We start from the raw sequence: 20,956 nt of genomic DNA, 5'->3' as shown, positions 1-20,956 counted from the left end.
ATTACAATGTAGCTGGTCGATGGATTCGAGTCTACGGACTGGTTTCTGAGAACCCTGGCAGCTCTTTCAGGATGCTTAACTCACTCTATGCAACCCTTACACAGGAAAGATGTAGAAAACCATAAAATTATTACCAGGTGGAAGCTTTTATAGTAAAGAGGTAAGACGCAAAAAAGCGGTGACCTGCATGTAGGACGGTAGCCGTGAATTGGCTAACGTGCGTACGTTGAAAAGGGAAGAAATGTTCCTCACATGGGGATAAAGCGATTCATTTTCACTAGAATGCACATTAGGCAGGATAGAAAAAAAAGAAGTTAAAAAGAAAGATGTGCTTAAAAGTATCGAGCTATATATAGTACGATTCCCTAGTGAAAAAACCCCTATGAGTCACAATAACCTCATACAAATTCTCATACTAAACTCGTACAAATCTCATATCATCTCATACAAATCTCATTCAACCGATGAGAAATATGAGAATGTATGACATTTGTATGAGTTTAGTATGAGAAATCTGTATGAGGTTATTGCGACTCATACGGCTTTTTTTCACTAGGGAAGTTTTTGGGGTTCGCAGCCCCACTGGAGTTAAATAGTTTATGGATATAATACTTCAGTGGAGGATTTTTACGGTCGTAATGCATCGCGACTGCGTATGCGGTATGTCAAAGCAGACGGCTCCTAAATATCTTTGTCCACGTCTGTTGCATCATAATAAACCCGCTTGAAATCTAAATCCGTAAACTTTTTTCTGCACGCTACCTGAATCGCAACATGGCTGCTGTAGAGATCATGTCGGTAACTAGAGGTTCAGCTTTAAGATCAGTTTTATAGAACATTTGATTTTTAAATACGTCAATGTTTTCTTTGAGTATTTGCACGTATGTGGTCATTGTGTATGCGAAGAATTCCTAGCAAGATCTCTTCTATGAGCTGTAAATGGCATATTAAACTTATTTTGCCCAACCACCCGAACATACAGTACAACATTATTTTCTACATGCAGCAGATCGTTATAGATCCGAGCAGAGGCGAAAAAAATCAACCAAAAGAGAGAGACAGAGCGAAAGAGAGATAAACTTTTATTTTGAGTAAGCAATAGGTCTTCGCTCGAGGTGGGCAGCCTTGTCAGTCCAGGAAGCCATGGACTCGAGCCATCTCCTAAAGATGGTAATCCAGGTTGAGGCCTTACAGCTGAGCCTCCCACTGCTAATGAGTTGGGTATTTGGCGCTGGTGGTTCGATATATATCCGTTCCATTCCCAAACCATATGGGGTGGGGCGTTCACTTTGTAGAATGTGCATTCTCAGCTGTACGCAACAATGCAGTAAATAATGCACTAATACTGTATTCCATGTAGGGGGATGTCTATTTCTTGCGCTTGGAAAGAAATAGTTGCATTAGTCATAGCTAACACGATTGACGAACAGGAACGATAAAAACTTTATTTGTTTATTTAATCATACTGCAGGCCAATATGTTGGCCCAAGCAGGAGGGGCAATACAACAAAAATATTGGAATATAAATTAATACAGAGCAGAAAGGACAAAAAACTGAGGACAAAAGTTCAAACTCTGAGTACTGTAATGAAATGGGCAAAATTCAAGAACACAGTTCAACTTTAGGAGCCTTTGTTCTGAAAAGACATTCCAGTTCTTTTAGGAAGTCGTTTGATTCATAAATATTTGGTGGCAGTTCATTCCAATCGTTCACAGTTTTAGGGAAAAAAACTGTTCTTATAAGAGTTTGTTTTTGCGAAAATGCAGTGTAGTATGTCTTGTTCTTCTAGTAGTAGCTTTCTGAACGCATCTTGGAAGGTTTAGGGGAATTTTTTCTGAACGACATTTATGAAGAAATAGAAGTCGACTTATTTTCCTGCGTATGTCTAGCCTGGGAATCTGATGTTCTTGCATATGATGAACTTACAGTCATGTGAATAATCATAGGAGGATTACGCGCTTAAGGTTACTGCAGAACTTCTCTTAGAATCCGTAAAGAGGAGAGAAATGCCCGACAAGAAATTTTGTTCCATGCCTTAAATGAAGGCCAAATAACGAGGGAATAAAAGGAATCTAAGGATGAAAACTCAGAACAAATATTTTACGCTATTTCTATCACAGTTTCCATTTTAAATAATATTGTTTTTCCACAGGCCACATACTGGACATACTAGGCATTTGCGAGTCTTTACCTTTTAAGTCTCGAGGTGAATAAAATTAGTCCAAATCCTGGACCATAATTATTAATTTCCCTGTTCATGCGGCAACGCGCGAACGTTCAAGTAAAAATTCCTTCGCACGCGGCACATGTTGCATGCTTTATAGGCATTCATAAAAGGCGCTAAGCGCTCGCGCATAAATCCTGGGCCGGTCATTATTCCTCGACACGTGCACAAATTCTGCCTGCAGCAAACCAAACGCTGACCTTCAATTAGCAGACACCGCATAACACGTACACATTCTGCGCGATTCAAGGCAGTCGCGCTAAGAGCCACCAAGAATGCAAGTATAAAATAAAGAAGAAAAAAACGAGAAAAGCGCGACTCAAGTGCAGCGCATCAGCCTTACGATTTGTTTTTCTTTGGCGGCGACCTTGCTACTGTATCCACGCAAAAAAAGTCTGGAGACGCTCCTCCGCGAACCGTACAGAATGACTTTGTGGCAGTTGATGGTCATTGGACGCGTAGCGCTGGCGACGGAGACTGAAGGAAATGAGGAAGGAGAGGAAGAGTGGTTAGTATTTTGAAGTGACGGGGGGAGGAGTTCTAGGCGTTACGGTGCTGGCAGTAAAACTACTACATGCTTCTTCCACAGTAGCGGGAACAGCAGCCGTTGCCTCCAGAGTGCTGTCCTCAAGGCAAACATGTTTCAAAGCCACGAACGCGGAGGGGCGTGGGGGGTGAAGGTAAGGGGGGGGGGACCCATAAGCATCCAAAATATTATACTCTCGCATCTTTTCCCGTCGGTCGCATTGGCTCCTCGCTTAATTCTCCTTTCCCTTCTCTTTACGCTCTTGGGAGGAGATGCGTGTGTGTGTGTGCGTGAGGGATTGGAGAGGCTGGCTTGTTTGTGCAGAATTCGTCTCAGCGGTTTGTGAGTGCGAGTGAGATCTTTTTCAGTGTGCGTTTGTGCGTGCGTGCTTGTGCGTGCGTGCGTTCGTGGGGCAGGCAGCGTTGGCGGCGGTTTACCGGCATGGCGGGCGGCCAATCCAATAAATGGCAAGCGCCGACCACGCCGGCAGTCGAGCGACTTCTATTCCACACTCGGAAGCGTCAAGATGAACCGTGCGATCGCGATCCTGTGCTTTGGCTTGGCATGCGCTGCTGGAGGTGAGTGATGCTTGCTTGAATTGTAGAGGAATGCGATCCGAAGCTTTAGGAACTGTACCCTGGCAGGCATAAGGGTAGTTTAAACGCTTTTCCTTTGAATATGAAGGTTGGGATTCGGGAGAATCGAAGGCTGTCGTCAGGACGACGTTATAAGGGTGTGCGATGGCTGATCAGATCAAACTTTAGCAATCACACACAGCACTTCGAAAAATTGCTGCCACTGATTCGGGCCCTCGTTGACCACAGCTAGTTTCAGCTTTCATTGATATGAGAAACTTCCTCTTGGTTAATTCCATTCAGTTAAAGTTGATAATTCTGAAAATATCGTTAGCGAAAGAGGTACGTGGCCACACGAAATCAGTCTATACCTACAGAAGCACCTAAACATGTTAAAACTCGAAGGCCCCTTTGCCACAAGGAACTCCGAGGAAGTTATTTCGCTTCTGTAGACCAATCAGACCATTGGGTTTGGGTTGTTAGTTGATGTAGAAGACTTATTCTACGCTATTCCACATCAGCCACTTTTTGAAGCTGTGCGTAGTTGTATTGAAGCTAACGGGACAGTAGGCTTTCAAAATTCAGCGGGAATCTCGGTTGACAGTTTGCGCTCGTTCCGCTCTGTCTCCTCTTCGCTCGTGACCGTCTTTTTTTTTTTTCTTGCGCACATACCTTCCCATCGTCATGAACCAACTCACCCAACAACGTATCCTGCTGATCAGAACATGGCCGCCGGACCTGATAATGCACCTTTTCTCTCGGTCTAGGCAGCCCAGAGCTCTAACCGCTTAGCAATCATGGCCGGTCTCATGCTGTTACTGAAACATTTGAGGCAAATCTTATTAGCATGGAAATCAAGAGGATTCTTTTTATCGGTTGGCAAGACCCCCTTCTAAAGATCCAAGTCCTCTTTCTCTAATTTGTCTCGCAAACACGGCTCTGTCGACTCAGTGTAGCTTCACTTTCAGCTTATAGTTAATTCCTGTCATGACACAAAAGCGGGACCGACATGGAAATATCACGCCACTCCTTCATCGGAAGCATTTTAAACCATCTGATCATAGATGCTTTTTTTTTTAGGTAATAATTGCGCCCATAGTCCTAAATTGCGGCTACCTCGACATTCCTACTACAGCAAGTTACCGTTACCAGAGCAGTCCGTGGGATCAGTTGTAACAGTGTGAAGAAAGTTTTACAAATATATATGTAACAATTAACGCTTTAACAAGCTTAGTAAACTGATTTTTTAGAAAGATGCGGAAATCCATTGTGTAAACAATATTTTTCATCCACGCACGCACAAAACAAGAAGCATTGAGGAAATGCAGGAATATAAATATTGAATATTGGGCTGGAATTTTTCAAGGCTAGTTCCGGCATTAAAGGCTGCTGTGCCGATAAATAGGACATACGACATCGTTTACGCCACAGCATAGAACTGGATTTCTTAAATCTTAGAGCAGACTGCCCGCTAGAGGCCGGCAGCCCATTTTAAAGACTGCCAGGTATGCCCTAGCCTGCCGCTGGTGTGATCTAAGTTTCATGCCTGTTATGGCTCCGAAATTCTCCCCTGTAACATCACCTGGGCGTGGTCCTGCATTTTCAGTGTCGCCTGTATCTACGCAGGCAGCAAGTTGTTTCGATTAGAGCAATGTGCGCTTTTTTTTTCTTAGCGAATAAGAAGAAAACGAAAACAGTTCATTTTTGTAACGTCGCATTTTCATGCACTTCCGGCGGTATGGTCCAGCGAAGGCTTTCATTAAGAAGCCGGTGGCCTTGAGAGAAGGTGCGCAGCGGTGTTTCCACTGCGCTCGTGAGTTTCCGTGCTCAGCTGCTTTGATAGGTGTATTTCCATATTACGGACTCGTGCGCGGGAACCTATTTCCTTGATTACTAGCGTGATTTTTTTTTTTTTGTCTTTAGTTGCGTACACTTGGGAAAAACAAAAATCAGAAACTGCGTCCCTTCACCGGTGCTGGTAACGGCTTGTCGAAAAGCACAGGGAAACAAGGACAGGAGCTTATCCCTGAGGTCATATATTTCGACCGAGAGACAGGAAACGAATAGCCGAATTAGCCCCCGCTTGCGTGCAGGAAAAAGGGCATTTGCATAAGCTTGTCTTATTACGTCAGTATGGTCACATAAAGGCTGCTCACGGCGCTTGTTCAGCTTGCGACTACATTCGAAAATGCTAGAAACGAGTGAAGACCTTGCGGTTTTCGTACTTTATTGGTATAAGTGGAATTTGGCTTCATTTTTTATATTTAAGGCGTAACTTAAGAGATGAATCCTTTAGAGGGACTTCAGCTGCTACGTTTTCAATTTCGTAACAAATATAGGAATTGATAAAGGGGATTGTGCACAAAGGATGTGTATCATGTGATGTTTAGCGTTACGAAGCTATACCAGGGCTGGAGCGGCTTCTGCTGTGGGTGACTAAGAAATAATTTCCATTACCCCCGGTGTTCTTAAACGAGCACTGACAGTGCATATGACATGGACGTCTCTTGCGTTTCGCCTACATCGAAATGCAGCTGCCGTGGTCAGGACTTGACTCAGTGGCCATGGCTTAATAAGCAGAAAGACACAATCATTGCGCTAACTCGGCGGTTGATGGTTAAGTGGGAGGATTGGTGCTGCCGCAAAGTTTAGTTTTCTTAGTTGCCAGAATAATGCAGAAAATTCTTAACACCCAAAAGAGAAGTTCTGACTACGAATTTTTAATTCCTTTACCAGTTAATTCTATAGTTTTTTTGTCCCTGTAGTATATGATTCTGTTCTAGCTTTTGTGTGAGTTATGTTATATTTATTGGAGATACTATCGGCGCTGTGAGTACCGAGACCGCAGTGGTATGAAAGACGAAGCAAATATATTATATTAATAACATTCCTCCCCGTTAAAATTGCAGTAGGCTGAGAAAGCTCCGAAAGCAGCTGAAACATATGTTTGGGCGCATGACTTCACCGCAGAGGTATTCAGAAAATCGCGGAGCAATTATGATTAAAAAAGAAAGTAGTGAAATTGATATGTGGGAGGATTACGAAAATAGATATGTATATCAATAGCCAGTGCGAGCGGAGGACATTTGACTGTCATTTTTCAATGCGGAGCAGTAGTTCATGGTAATTGCCTTTAATGTAATGTTCGGTTCACAAACACATTCAATGTTTACATATACAGGACCATGTACTAAACATAAAATAACACATATCGAACATGGTTTTTGTGCTCAACTGCGACACGTTAATGACAAAATGACATCCATGTATGCCATTTTTAGATGGCATACATGGATGTATAGATACCATTTTTTTTTCTTTGAAGACGTTACAGATTACTATTTTAAAACTTACGAGAGATATATCGGTCGGTCTGTGTAGGTATATTGTGCACCGAGACGTTTGTTTTGTGTGTGGCAAAGTATAAGAATTAGACAAAGACCTAATTAGACTACCTAATATAATTCTTACTTTCGATTTTAAGGACAAACATAGTAATGCGATATTCAAAGCCGCCTAAGTAAGAAGAAAATATGCGCCCAGTTCTTAGATGTTTTGAATCGCAACCTAACTAAAAATGTAAAAAAAAATGTCAAAAATGCGAGTTTCAAAGCTTGTTCGGTTGGCATTCCGGTAATGCATTTTTCTAAAATTATGCCTTTAACATGTTTTACGCACCAAACACAGGCGCTGGTAGCCCATTTAATAACGCAGTCATTATTCAGGTGACGAAACAACGTGGAGACATGATATTATAATCCACACTGTGTGAAAGCCGATCAACGAACTTTCAATAGCGCATGCTTTTTTCATCACATACATCGAACTCGCCGCCGACTCAGAAAATTTGAAAACTAGGCTCACCTTCGATAATGACGGTTTTCAGTTTTGCAGTGTAAAACTGCTCCTTAAAATGAGAAATAAGAAAGCTTTAAGTTGAATTTAGGCAATTAGGTGTCTAAGCATTGTGCTCTGCTCCATCGCGGACATAATTTTCGCCTTGCTAAGCAATCCACCTGCGCAAACCACATCGGCGCATCTTTCTTCGGTTCAAAAATACAAAAACTAACAAAAACGACATCAGGCATTCATACACATACACATATCGTGCGTAACACATGCAAACGAATGCACATGTTTGTAAGTATACGCACAAGAAAGACTGTAATCAAGCTATTTTTGACAAATACGATCGCATGGACTGAAGAAGGAGTTGCCCAAGAAACACTAGCTCCTAGCCTTTATGCATTTGACAGTGCGGCTACACGCAGCCTGGTTGCGTCAGACGCTCGTTAAACGTGCTTTTGTGCGCGCCAGGTGACGCAAGGCAGAACAGCGAAGCATCGGGAAGGCGAAAAACAGTGTTTCACTTTTGCCTTTGTGCGTTGTCTCGTACACAGGGCAGCCAGATAAGGACGCTCACAGTGCAGAGAGTAACATTTCTCCTATTGCACCATCGCAGCATCTATTCTGATCGCGCACACCTGATTATTTCGTCTCCGTGGCATTTTCTTGCAGCCGCTTCGACGATATGCTGAGCTTCAGCAATGAATACCTGCTTTTTATTTATTATGAAATCGCTGCCTTCAGCATTGCGGCATGCTTCTTGGAATAGTGTATTGACGGAAGTGGTACTAAATATAGCCATGCAACATCGAAGCGTCCAGAAAACCTGTTGCTCTGTGGCCCCTCCTTGCGACAGAGAAGCTATTCGTGAATGGCTTCTACGATTAGCGTAAGCAACAAATCGCCCGTGATTAGAAACGTTTTCATGTTTGTACAATTACTACAAATTGTGGACGGTCTCCAAAATTTGGCATTCAGAACTTTGTACGTGGAAAAAAAAAAAAAACGCAGACAACGGTTAAACTTAATCGCGCTTCGATGGAAACATCAGAAATAAGATTTAAAGCAAGATATGAGGTCTACCTCTGTAAGTGCATCGGAATAATCTCGCGCCTTACACCACAAAAGCAAAGTGTGTAAAATAGGTTTACGTTTTACATGAGACATTAGGAGGCGCAGCCGTAAGAAAGTAAAAGTGGCAGAAAGTGCAACTGTAACCGTGAGTCTTACTGTATGAGTATGCCGGGCAGAGAAATATTTCATTTATTTAATTTTAGGCAGGCCCGATGGAACCAGTGTAAGTCTATGCCAAATGACAAAGCTTGCCTGAAGATAAAAACAAAGCGTTTACCTTTTTCCGCTACTGCGTACAAGGCAGAAAGATCGAATGCAAATATCGAATAAAGTACGAATCAGCGCGCAGGGAAGGGAAAGTGAAAAAAAAATGCAAGCAGTTATAAAATACATCCAAATAGCAAGAAAAGAAAGTAAAGTAAGGAGTAAGAAGAGTGTAACAATAGTAAAACATCGTTTCATTTAATGGCAATATTCCAGTCCTCTTCATCTTATACGAAGTCGCGAACGAGCAGCCCCAATTCTCGACACTATTGATAAGAATCGGTGTTGGCTCCATCACGAACCCTTCAGGCAGTTTCGCCACGTGCCGGGCTTCTTTCTTGTGACCTCGGTAGGGTTTCTGAATTGCACTCCGTCGGTTGGCTGCTTGCCAAGCTGGTAAGGCATCCACGTTTAACGAATACTCCCGAACTGTGCACTATAGATTATTTGTTTTGTCTTTGGCGTTGAAAAGTGTGTTTTTAGATTCGTCTTAGCACCACCCTGTGCTCTGAAAGTGAGCCTCTCTCTAAGCCCATATAAATAGACGCGCTATCAGCAACGCCGCCTTAAACTATTCCCACGGTTCATACCCTAATCCATCCGATGGACGCTTTTCAAGGTCAGGATACTGCCGTCTTTTAACCCTTGACTTCTTGACTGAGCGCTTAATTGTGGACTTGACTGGTGTTAAAAACAAACAAACAAACAAACAAACAAACAAACAGAAAGCCGTCTTAATGCGGGGCACGAAGGTTACTCATATCACAGAACGCAAAGGTTTTTCTTTCCGATGAGAGCGTACCTGCCGCATACAAGAATACTACATTGTACCATCGAAAAGGAGGCTTGAAACAAATTTACCGCCGATTTAAATGCATCGCCTTTCCAGTGGTGTTACAACGTTTTCACCCCTTAGATATAAATTTCGTTTGCTAAACGGATACCTAGAACAAATTTAAGGTGGCTGCCCAGTTGAGAAAAAACAATGTCGTATTTTGGGCATTGTGCAGAAATTACGGCAAAATGTTTTGTGGTTTTCTCATAACCCCAGAGTATTGTTCAGTACTTTCCTATATACATTTGCACCGATAAAAGACAGTACATTTTTGCGAACACTTCCGCTGATTTTTCAGTTCATATCCAAAACTCCTACATAAACCTGATGCGACTGCCAAAAAATCTTTGTTGTGTTTCGCGACCCGGCTGCACCGACAATTTACAACATCTTAGCGACAAAGGCGGAATTTGCCTACAGACAGACTAAATTCGGAAAAACTTAAAAAACGACGCTGCCACTATCGGCCTGTTTCACAAATAACTGCGATGTGTACATGAAGCGCAGATGCTGGGATGTACTGCCATTGAATTTAAAACAAGGATCACACAATCCTTTTATTTATTTATTTATTTATTTATTTATTTATTTATTTATTTATTTATTTATTTATTTATTTATTTATTTATTTATTTATTTATTTATTTATTTATTTATTTATTTATTTATTATTCAAATACCTCACGGGCTCCGATTGGAGTATTATGTGAGGGGGTTACATAACTGGGGTGCGAAACAGAAGCATGTAGAAGATGGTTATTTTAACATCGTTATTTTAACCTCCTTCTTGGTGTGCACGCCACTAGTTTTAATCTAATTATTTGAAAATTGTTTAATAATACATCAGCAGCAATAAAATAGACTTTTGTGACCTGAACAACATCAACACGCCCTGAAAGAGCCGTACACTGAAGTTTTACTGTCAAGAAACGTTGAAAGAAGTTGCCCTTTAGGACAATCCTTTAGTGTGTTTCTATAGGACAGTGAGGGAAAATCCGTTATTCTTGCTGAACATTAACTAAAAACGATGTTGGAGGTAGCTCCGATGCTATTCTACCAATTAGTATCTATGCTGTTTCTTTTTATAACATGCGGTATATCGTGCAAGTTAGTCCGGCGTAGTTGGTCGGCCAACAGGGTGTTCTCAGAATGACGGCAGCACTTATCTGGGGCCTTCCTTATTGGCTGTAGCAATGCACCGATTGTATTTATAACTTTTCATCATGGCATGCAGCAGCAGCAGTAAGGGAGGAGAAGCTTTGGCGGGGCGACTAAATAAAAACTCTATGGCCAAACAAGCAGATGTCGTGAACGGAAGCCAGTGATGACGGCTGTTATCGACAAGAAAAAGCAGGCTCTTTGTCGACGCACTTTCTTCGAGCCAAGAGGAACGCGACTGACTACGCTATGCGTGGTTCAACCTTGGACGGCCGCTCCTACATGCGAGGCTCGACGCTCGAATATCCGCCTCAATTACGCCGTCCTACCCGTGTTTTCATCAGACACGTGACCGCCCTCGGGCCAAGATCATAAAGGAAAAGCAAGGAGATGAAAGAAAGGGATCGCGCCCACCGGTCTTTGAAGGCTTGTGCGTCCAACCCGACAGGATGCGAACAGCTTTGGCTCATTTTTATCCGGAAGGAAGGTTTAATTCCTTCCTGCCGAAAGCAAATTGTGTACAAAACGATGTTTCGATGCCACCGCCATGGTAGACATTATGTTGCGGCCGCGCAGGAGACAAATAATTAGCGGACGTGAACCGCAGATAGAAAGAAGAAGCAACGATGTGTGTTCTTTGTGTCGAAACACCCGTACAAGAACCTGTACATCTGTGTAAGTAGGTTGAGTACTGTTTTTTCCGGGAACGAAACAATGTCTTTTATGAAGAGCGATGTCCAACACCCCTATTTTGCTTTCAGCATCCGCAGAGTGGCTGCTCACATGTGACAAGTGCTTTTCTGATGCCGCTACCATCTTCAGAAAATAATTCCGCTGCTGGCTTTGTAAAGCATGTGTTGTGAGGTCCCACACCTAAACAAATCGCTTACGCCCGCGCGCATTCTCAGCAGTCTACGGTTCTGTCTGATAACGCGTAATGAATTCTACTAGAAAAACACCCACTGATAACTAAAGATACTAAGAAAGGTTAAGAACCAGATGGTGCCACGAAATGTGTATGATAAAGGTCATTAATGTACTAGTGGACGGCATGTACTTGTAACATGATGATCTAAAACGTGCATTCACACTGTTCATCACAATTTTATTCGCGTAAATGCTCTATTTGGCGAAGCGTACTCAACTCGTTCGTCGAAAAGCTATCGGGCATAGTAGTACTAGTAGTAGTGTTCGATCAGCACATCGGAAATAGTTGTGCGAAAAAATCATGATTGGTCGACAGCGCTATGATGTCACAACCGCATGACTTCATGCGGGCCATTTCAAACATATTCAAAATATAGCTGTATAGCGAATTTAAAAAGGATCCAAATAAAGGTAAAATTAGCGAGGACGGTCTTGTAATTTAAGTATATCATAAATTAGAAGTAATGCAATTAAATAAACTTGTCGCCATTCGGATTCTAACCGAGGTCTTCTGCATCCCGATAGACAAGCAACGAAGCGTCGTTAGTAGCAATCGTGCTAGAAGGGCACCAGGTGAACACGTTGCGGTGCCTATGACGTAATAGCATGTGTTTCCGTTGTGTACTTATATTACAGGAGTAATAAATATAAAATCCAAATGATTTATTCAAGAAAAATAAAAAATGCGCAATAAAAAGGCGATGTTAAAAGCGCTTCGCGTCAACTCTTATCTATTTTATTTAATTTTATTTGGGAGGCCGCATAGGGCCATATCTGCTGAATTCTTCCCTTTACTGCAAACTGCAAAACGTTGGATGGGTAACGGCTGTCGGCAGTAAAATTCTCCAACAGTATCAATTACGGCATCATCCATAACGATATCGAAACAAAAATGTGCATTTCACCAAAGGATTGTATTTTGATCTGAGAAGTTGACGTGTTGTCATCTTCTGTGCAGGTGTATCCGGTTCTGCCATCTACAAGGACGTGAAAGGGTGCAGTTCGGCTGAGGCTGAAAAATGCGGTTATGACTTTGTCCCCTTCTTCCTCCAGCCAAAACTCGCTGATGATGCCAAAAGTCTTGCAACTCAGTGCACGTAAGTGTGATCGTCCATATTATCCATAACATGCAGAAAGCGAAAAAACTAAACTAACTATAAAAAATTGGGCCCGTTCTCGAGCATTGATGGGACATCAATATAGTTATACTTGCTAATGGTCCGACGCTGGTTGATTAAAACCACTCAAAATTTGGCTCTAGTGATTTCGTTTAGCGCTAAAATGAAATAAGTTTTACGTTTCCCTGTTCATTAAGACAACAATTCTCGTTTCTGTTGCAGGCTTTTCAAGGGCCAGCTGAAATGCGGCGAAAACTTTGCGGTCAAATGTCTGGACGGCCTCCCGAAAGGCGTCATCTTGCTCATGCTGAGAGCAGCCGTTGACGAATACGACACCTTCTGCAACACCACTCACCCCAAGCATAAGGGTCAGTATGTCGGTGGACGTTGCTGCATTGTCTGCAGCTTGGGCACATCTACTCTCGACCGGCATGTTGCAACCGCAGTAGTTGCTTGCAGTCGTACGCCTATCCATCATGCATCGTTTGAATGCGCCTCCGGGAGCATCCGTGACCTTACTGACCTCTAACGAGCTCAAGCAGAATTACTAAGATCCCTACTGACAACCAGATTTTCATTCGTTTAGCATCTTTGAGAGAATAGAACATTGCTACTTAATTTATAGTTGTCTATTGTATAGCAGCACAAGAGCAAAATGTATTACAATATATATCTCAAGTTTCAAGATGTATTTGAATGCCAGCAAGCAGTAACTCTCCAGAAAGATATTTAAATGACAGTTAGAAAATAATAGCGACAAGAAAAGACAAAACAGATCAGCATGCGAATCCGAGAATAACAGAAATTCCATGATGAATAAACAGCGCTACAGACAAGGACGAAGGTCAAGAAGCAAACAGGACGGGCGCTGCCCGTCCTGTTTGCTTCTTGACCTTCGTCCTAGTCTGTAGCGCTGTTTATTCATCATGTCACCGTACCAACTCGCCCATATGTCTCTTCTATTACAGACATTCCATCAGCAGCTGCCAATAGAACTGCTTTTGTTCCCTCGGCATTTAACGCATAAAGCACTGTTAAACTCTCCTTTTTATTCGGCATTCTAGAGGTGAAGAAATTAAGCCATAGGGTACTTCACGCTTTCAAGAGTATCTTTAATTCCAGCGTTCGGTTCAGGTCCCGACTGAATGCACGCGGGCATGCCTGCCAAAAAATGAGGCACTTTTCATGAGGCCTTCTGTGTGTGTGTGTAAAACCTTTATTGGGAGGAAGCTTGAGGTAGCCGGAGCAACCTCACGCAAACACTAGGTGGGCTCCTCATTACAGGAGCCCATTGGCGACCGCTGCGGCTAGGGCTCGGTGAACCAGGGCCTTCTGGCTTGCCAGATCGGAGCAGCCGAGCAGGGCTGCCTCCCAGTCCTCCCGGGTGGGGTTGGGGTTGGGGGTGAGGTTCGGGGTTGACTGACATGCCCACACCATATGGAAGATGTCCGAAGACTTCTCCGCACAGTGCGGGCACTTTCCTGTACAGGCAGGATCAAAATGTTTTAAAACTGCCGGGCACAGCAGCGTTTTGGTGTAAAGGCGGAGGAGTGTGCGTTCCTCCACCTTTGTAAGACCCTTACAAGGCTTAGGATAAATTGCATGGCCGAATTGAAATAATTCAATAATTTCTCGAAAAGTGAGAGCCGGATTGGGTTCGAGATCCGTATCATAAGGGTCTGAAGGCGTTGCCCGGAGAGTGAGCGCGCGGGCGGCGGCGTCGGCCGTTTCATTGCCTTCGAGGCCCATGTGAGCTGGAGCCCATACAATCGTTCGAGACGCGGGGGCCCCGAGGTAGTCACTGTTTTGAAGGATGCGGTGCGCAAAGAGAGGAATGTACCCCTGTTTAATATTTCTGCAGGCCCTCTCGAGTCGGTGATGATGACTCGTGAGTCCTTGTCTGCGGCGGCTAACGCGATGGCAACTTCTTCCGCATGTGTTATGTCTTGAGCTCGGAACGTTAGGCCATTCACCGTGATTTTTTGATGGACGACTGCGGCTGTGTACCAACCCCCATGGTGAGGGCCGGAGGCGTCCACGTAGAAAATTCCGTGTTTGTTCCCATAGTGACGGGCCAGTGCCTCCGCCCGCGCAAGGCGCCTGCCACTGTGGTCGTCACGTGTCATGTTGGCCGGAAGAGGGCGTACGTGCAGGGCGTATCTCCAGATTTCAGGAATGCGTACGCGCTCTTCCGTAAATGTTGGGTGGTGGATGTGTAGTCGGGCTAATAGGCGGCGTCCCGACGGCGTTTTTGAAAGTCTTGTGTATTGATTAGTCAAGTGCGCCTCTCGGAGCTCCGCGAATGTGTTTATCATCCCCAGACCCATAAGACGCTGGTTGGATGTGTTGATCGGGAGATCGAGGGCACGCTTGTACATCTTTCTGAGAATCACTTCGAGAGCGTTCTCATCAAATCTGCGCAGGTGGAGGTAAGGAGTCGAGTAGAGTACTCGACTGGTCACGAATGCATGCGCCAGCCGCAAAGCGTCTGTGCACCGTAACCCCCCGCGTTTTTTGGAAACCCGGCGCACCATCCGGCCCACCTGGTCCCCCACCTTGCGCAGTTTTGCTAGTGTTGTATCAGCCCGTCGATGTTTGTGGATAAGGAGACCAAGTACTCTAATCTCATCGTGTTCGGGTATTGGACCGCTGGCCAGGGATAGTTCCATTTTTGTGGTGCACTTAGGCGACGGGCGAATGTGCACAAATTCGGATTTGGACGGTGAGCATTGAAGGCCGCAGCGGCGGGCGTAAGCCTCTACGATCTGCGCCGCTTGCTGCAGGTTGGCCTCAATGTCTCCAACCGATCCGTGTTTGGCCCAGATGGTTATGTCGTCGGCGTACAGCGCGTGCTGGATGCCTTCGACCGTCGCCAACTGAGCCGGGAGTTTCATCATGGCCAGATTGAAAAGTAATGGCGAGAGGACCGCGCCCTGTGGGGTGCCTCTCGTTCCCAGTTTATATGGGCCGTGTTCTTCGTCTTGTATTCGGATGAAAGATTGCCGATCTGAGAGAAATTGCTTGATGTACTGAAATGTGTTATGTCCACAGTTCGTCTGGGAGAGATGTTGCAGTACGATTTCGTGTGTGACATTGTCGAAAGCCCCCTTCAAGTCAAGGGCGAGTACTGCCTTATCGTTGAAGGGATATTCGACAGGGTTGAGAATTTCTCGATCGAGTTGAAGCAGAACATCCTGAGCGGACCTTTGCGGGCGGAAACCGAACATGGTGTCTGCGCCATTGAAAACAGTCTGTACCGCCTCGTCTACATGTTTGCAAACGTGTGCGCATGCCAAATATCCCAGATTCAACTCCATAATCACAATCGGCAAAGTAATTGTACTTGCACTGCAAGAAAAACGTCTCTCGAACATGCCTTCATTAGAATTGTCACATATATATATAAGTTGTGGCCACGCTATTCCCGCAAGCTTAATCTCTTCCGACCACCTGATCCTTTACCACCCTATTAGGTTTGCTTTCTTTTCCCCTTGAGTTCACTCCCTCTCCTCAAAGAACCGCCCAATGCCTGCCTTGAGCATTACATACCCTGCCACTGCCCATGTCGATTGATTGTGTCTAACGCTTCGCATCCACTGCAGAATACCTGGAAAGCATCAAGTGCATCAACCAGGCCGGTCCAGGCATCCAGAAGTGCATGAGCGATATGTTCGTGGCCCTCCATCGTGCTTCCAAGGCCCCTGACCGTCAGCAGATTCCTTACTCGTGCTGGTAAGTCTGTTGAACTGGTGCGTAATTCACATCAGTGGGATAAAATAGCCCAAAGAGCCAAGCGTGCTGCGTTAAGACAGTGCTTGTTGGATTCGTGGCTTCCAGGCAGCGTACGTAGAACATACCGACTGGTTATGGCGCGGAGAATGACAGACGTTCGTACTGCTATCAAAGCAGTGCGTGAAGATAGACAAGCATTCTGAATATCCCATGGCTGTTACGTTACGTGACTTCGCTTCAACAAACGTGATGTGAAAGACATGCAAACGCGAATCACAGCTTTGGTTACAAGCAGTTGTGGTTCGCCAGGTTTTAGTTAGCCAGCAAAGTCCAGGCGTCCAGAGATGCTAAAGCAAGGTTTAATATGCATTACAAAGCAACTGTAGTGCGCATTTCACCTTATATCAGGCTCACATTCGGAGACCTGACAATTGTTGGCAACGGTGTCTTTCTGGTAATATGCTTATAGGCTCTTATAGCATACCACCGAAGAAAAAAAAATTGCTTATTACCAAGTCACTAGCTCTGTCTCTGGTGGGGACAGCTGCCTGTGAAGACTAGTATGATTTAAACCTCCAAGCCTTGCAATGCTTACAGTAAGACGATGGGCCGGCGTTTTATTAATCCGTTTTGATTAATTAATGTGCTCTTTGCGCAGCTACTATCACGACTTCGTCGAGTGTGCCGAAGGTGCTCTCAGCAGCAAATGCAAGCTGCCAGCAGCAAAGAAGTTTTTCAACGACATCATCGAGCACGTATTCGGCGAGGTGCTCAATCTGGCCTGCAGCAAGTATAAGAAGGGCACTGGCGCCTGCGAAGCCCTGCCCGTGCTGCCGACAAAGGATGACAACAAGGCCCGCGACAAGGGGTTCATCGACCCTCTGGCCGTTATCGCCAGCAAACTGGGCTAGACATGTCCCTTCAAGTTTCTAGTGACCTTCGCGGAATTCTAGGACACGCGCTGCTGTGTTAGTATGCTGGTCTTAAGATATAGGCGCACCTACGCCCACGAAGGAGGAGACGCACACTGCGCACATGTGTTGGTAGGTGTCCCTAGAAGGCAACTAGTGTATTTGATTGCGCATACTTATACGGAAGCCGTGCCGCTGGTCTTTCGCTAGTGGTTTAGGCATCGCATTGTTCACATGAAGTCCTTGCCCGGAAAGTGTCCTCTTGGAAGTGTCGGATGGGTTAGGAGCTGGAGGTCAAAAGTATGCATTGTGTACGGGGAAATAATCGACATCGCATGCAATGAGGGCGCGCATGGAGTACATAACGGCATTGGTAAAAATGTTGAATAGCACACAAGCGCCATCTGTGGAATCCCAAGCAAGCTTTGCTGTTGTGAAAGCGCTGTATAATTTAGCGAGTATCGGACAGATGGCAATTTTACCTAATACCCCGGAAAATTGTATGCCCCAGCGGATAGTTTATAAGAGGACCTTTCCTTCGCGAGGTGTTGCCTTCTTAGTTCTTTTGATATTCATTTGTCATCAGAAAAAAAAAAAAAAAAAATGTGTGCGTTGTCTAGCATAGCGATGCAGCTGTTTTCGCTTTCAGCTGGAAAGGGAGGCTGTGCGTTCTGAGGATAACGCCTTTATTCATATGTGGACAGTGGCTATAGTGCTCACTGCCAATATTGAATTAGTCCATTAAGCTGTGAAAATAAGATTAATAACGGAAAGCATACCTTCGGGAACTTTACTTTCAGAAAAGTATGAAATTGAAATATTTAAGAATATGAAGGGACAAAAGAATTAAGTATGTGAATGAAATCCTACGTTTTTCAAAACACTCACCCCGATAGGTCCATAAAATAAAAACGAATGGACTCCTTAGCTATGAGCGTCAGAAATGCTGCCTGAATCCGTCACTCAAACTACTTGTGTTGTGTGAAAGGAGCCGCCTTTGCAAGCTTTGTGTGATGTACATAAGTGTGAACATCATGAACATATTCATCCTCAGAGTGAAACTATGCGAATATGTGCGTGGAATAAAAAAAAATATTTTATTTTTTTGCCGACGTTTCGGCAGAATGTCAACTCTGCTTCCGTTGTATTTCTTATTAAATCAGGGCCCGTATTCCGAGTTTGCATCGTTATCGAAAGTGTCGCTATCTCCCCGACTTTGAGTCATCTGATTAGTGGAAACGCCGGAACATGATGTTGCCACCTTTTCCGGTTCCGTAGTGGAAACCCCCGGTTCCAGCGTTTCGACGACCGATCAAATGACTCGAGGTCACGTGAGATAACGACACTTTGATAACGACGCAGACTCGGAATACGGGCCCAGGGTGCATTATGTGGCTTTCGCCGTGGGCTGAGCAAAAACCAAACATATACGTTATTTAGCACACGACTAGGGACGTAATTTCTGTGGTTACAACGAGCAAGTCGAAAGGTTTTCTTTATTATAGCTTATTATTTTCTCAGTTGCAGATTTTGTTAGGTTTAACGTGGTTTTGAGAAGCCAAAAGCTATACAGGTCTGCAAAAGTGGACAGCCTTTGTTGCCTCCGTTATAGCCTATACAAAACGAAAAAAGAACTCTGTCCAGCAGGGGCAAACAAGTGACAGGTGTAGGTTCACCGACCTTTCACAGCTTCCCTGGAATCGTCACTTGTACCCTATGCTTATACCCAATTAGCATTGAAGCACCCTTGTACGCCGTGCGTATCTTTAGGACGCTTGTATGGCGCAACTGGATTTTAATGGCTGCTTGGTAAAGACCACGCCTACCGACGAATATGGATGAATTGACCACACTGCGTATTTTTCTTTTAAAGCACTCTCCATTCTCTCCATATGGTAAAATGCTTGATAACCAGAAGAACTTGGATGTCTTTGCTGTTAACAGATAAAAAAAGTTAACCTCAGCACCAATGGAGGCCCAATTCTGGTAATAATAGCTTTTTCTCGCGAAAGCGGGGGCTTTGTGAAGTGGAGCTTGAACATAATAGCCGAGTCCTGCGTGGTCGAAAGGAAAGTAGGAGAGAAAAGAGCGGTGGTCATCTGATACGCATTAAAGCTGTATCTCAATTCCTACGCTAAGGTTTCAGAACGCAAACAGTTCAGCTACAATGGATGAGTGGGAGTCCCTCCTGCGTACCACCGAGCTCGCCCAACAACGCTAGCTCATTCTGCGCGCATTGGAGGCCGCAGAGTTCCAAGGGATCCCTGCTGACCTTCTCTAAGCAGTGCAACCAGTCTTTCGGCTGGTACCCCTATTTTGGGAGTAAATAAAGAGCTTATCATCATCATCATCATCATACATGGCATGAGATTCTTGACACGCCGATGCCACTCTGACAATGTTCAGTTTTCCCCTGAATGGACGCCTTAATGCCGTCAAGTTAAAATGTCACCTATATGTGTACTTGTTTATAGTCGACTGCAACCCGAGAAACAGTCAAGTTTCTTTTGATGAAAATTTGTAAACCTCATCATCTTGACTCAGGGCAAAGGCCTCTCCTATATGCCTCTAGTTAACCTATATATCTGCAAACTTCCTAATCACATCCGCCCACCTAATTTTCTGCCACCCCTCACTACACTTGCCTTCTAGAATTCAGTCTGTCACTTCTAGTAACTGTCGGTTATATTGTCTTCGCATCACATGCCTTATTGCCTATGCCCGTTTCTTGTTGATTTCGATTAGAATGTTATAAACTTGCAGTTGTTCCCTGACCCACTCTGCATGCTTCCTGTCTCTTAATGCTTTACTTACTTACTCACTCTATGAGTTGTCTTCAGTTTAAGTTGAACCCTTTTTGTTAGCCTCCACATTTCTGCCCCGTAGGTGAGGACCAGTGAGATACTGCTCTATACTTTGATTTTACTGGTAAGCTGCCATTCATGATTTGAGAGTACTTTCCAAATGAGCTCCATCGCATATTTCTATTTCATGGTCTGGATCTGAGGCCACTACCTGTCCTAGTAGACGTATTCTGTCACCACTTCCAGTGCCTCGCTACCTGTTGTAAACTGCAGTTCCTTTCCGAAACTGCTGAATGTTACTTTAGTCTTTGACATATTAATTTTTAGTCCGGTCGTTTTATTCTAACACTTATGTGGCATGAAACGTCACGAAAGCGTTTTTTTTTTATGAAGTACAACCACCAGAAAAATTCCAGGGGTACACTTACGTCTGCTTAGGTACAGTAATGTGAAAGCGTTTCTTCTCTGCTGCCGATTACGTTGCTGCGTGTTCGTTTCTTTATGTTTTTGCGATTTCTAACATGCATTTTGTGCTATAAATCAAGGATAACTCAAGGCTCATTTGCTCCTTCCTGGCGAGAGCTACACAATTCATTCATTCATAACCCTTTATTCATGAAGATGACCTGAGGCCTAGAGTGGAAGGGGGTGGGTCGGTCGGGGGGGGGGGCGACGAAGGGTGGCTGGTCCTGGCCCTGATAGGTAGGTCAACGCCGCTTGCGGCGGGGGCTAGCCTGCCACCCAATCTTTATCTGTTGTAGGCCGTCATTGCACCCGCCACCGCTTCGGTGGTGGACGAAGGCTGTTGTTGCGGCGCGCGTCTTTCTCTCCCTCTTTTTTTTCTTCTCTATTTTCTGTCTGCACGAGGCAGCGGAGGTGGCTCAGCTACAGAGCCAGTAGCAGGCCTGTGCATTTTCTTTTCCTTCTTCCTGCAGCCGCAACAACATGCAACAACAGTACA

At 44.5% G+C, this 20,956-nt stretch overlaps 1 protein-coding gene across 1 annotated transcript; it reads left to right on the top strand.

The window, feature by feature from the left end:
* The first annotated feature begins 3,277 nt into the window (after window positions 1–3,277).
* LOC146175978 (uncharacterized) lies at window positions 3,278–18,254 on the top strand. Its single transcript, XM_084580892.1, has 5 exons — window positions 3,278–3,329; window positions 12,389–12,527; window positions 12,771–12,916; window positions 16,151–16,280; window positions 16,939–18,254. The coding sequence occupies exons 1-5, from the start codon at window positions 3,278–3,280 to the stop codon at window positions 17,189–17,191; spliced, it is 720 nt and encodes a 239-aa protein (XP_084437018.1). The 3' UTR covers window positions 17,192–18,254.
* The last annotated feature ends 2,702 nt before the right edge of the window (window positions 18,255–20,956 follow it).

This window comes from Amblyomma maculatum, chromosome 10 (assembly GCF_055883805.1).
Source record: "Amblyomma maculatum isolate TAMU_Amacu chromosome 10, ASM5588380v1, whole genome shotgun sequence".
Lineage (NCBI taxonomy): Eukaryota > Metazoa > Arthropoda > Arachnida > Ixodida > Ixodidae > Amblyomma > Amblyomma maculatum.
Note: the sequence above shows the minus strand (reverse complement) of the source record. Positions and strands in the feature narration are given on the sequence as shown.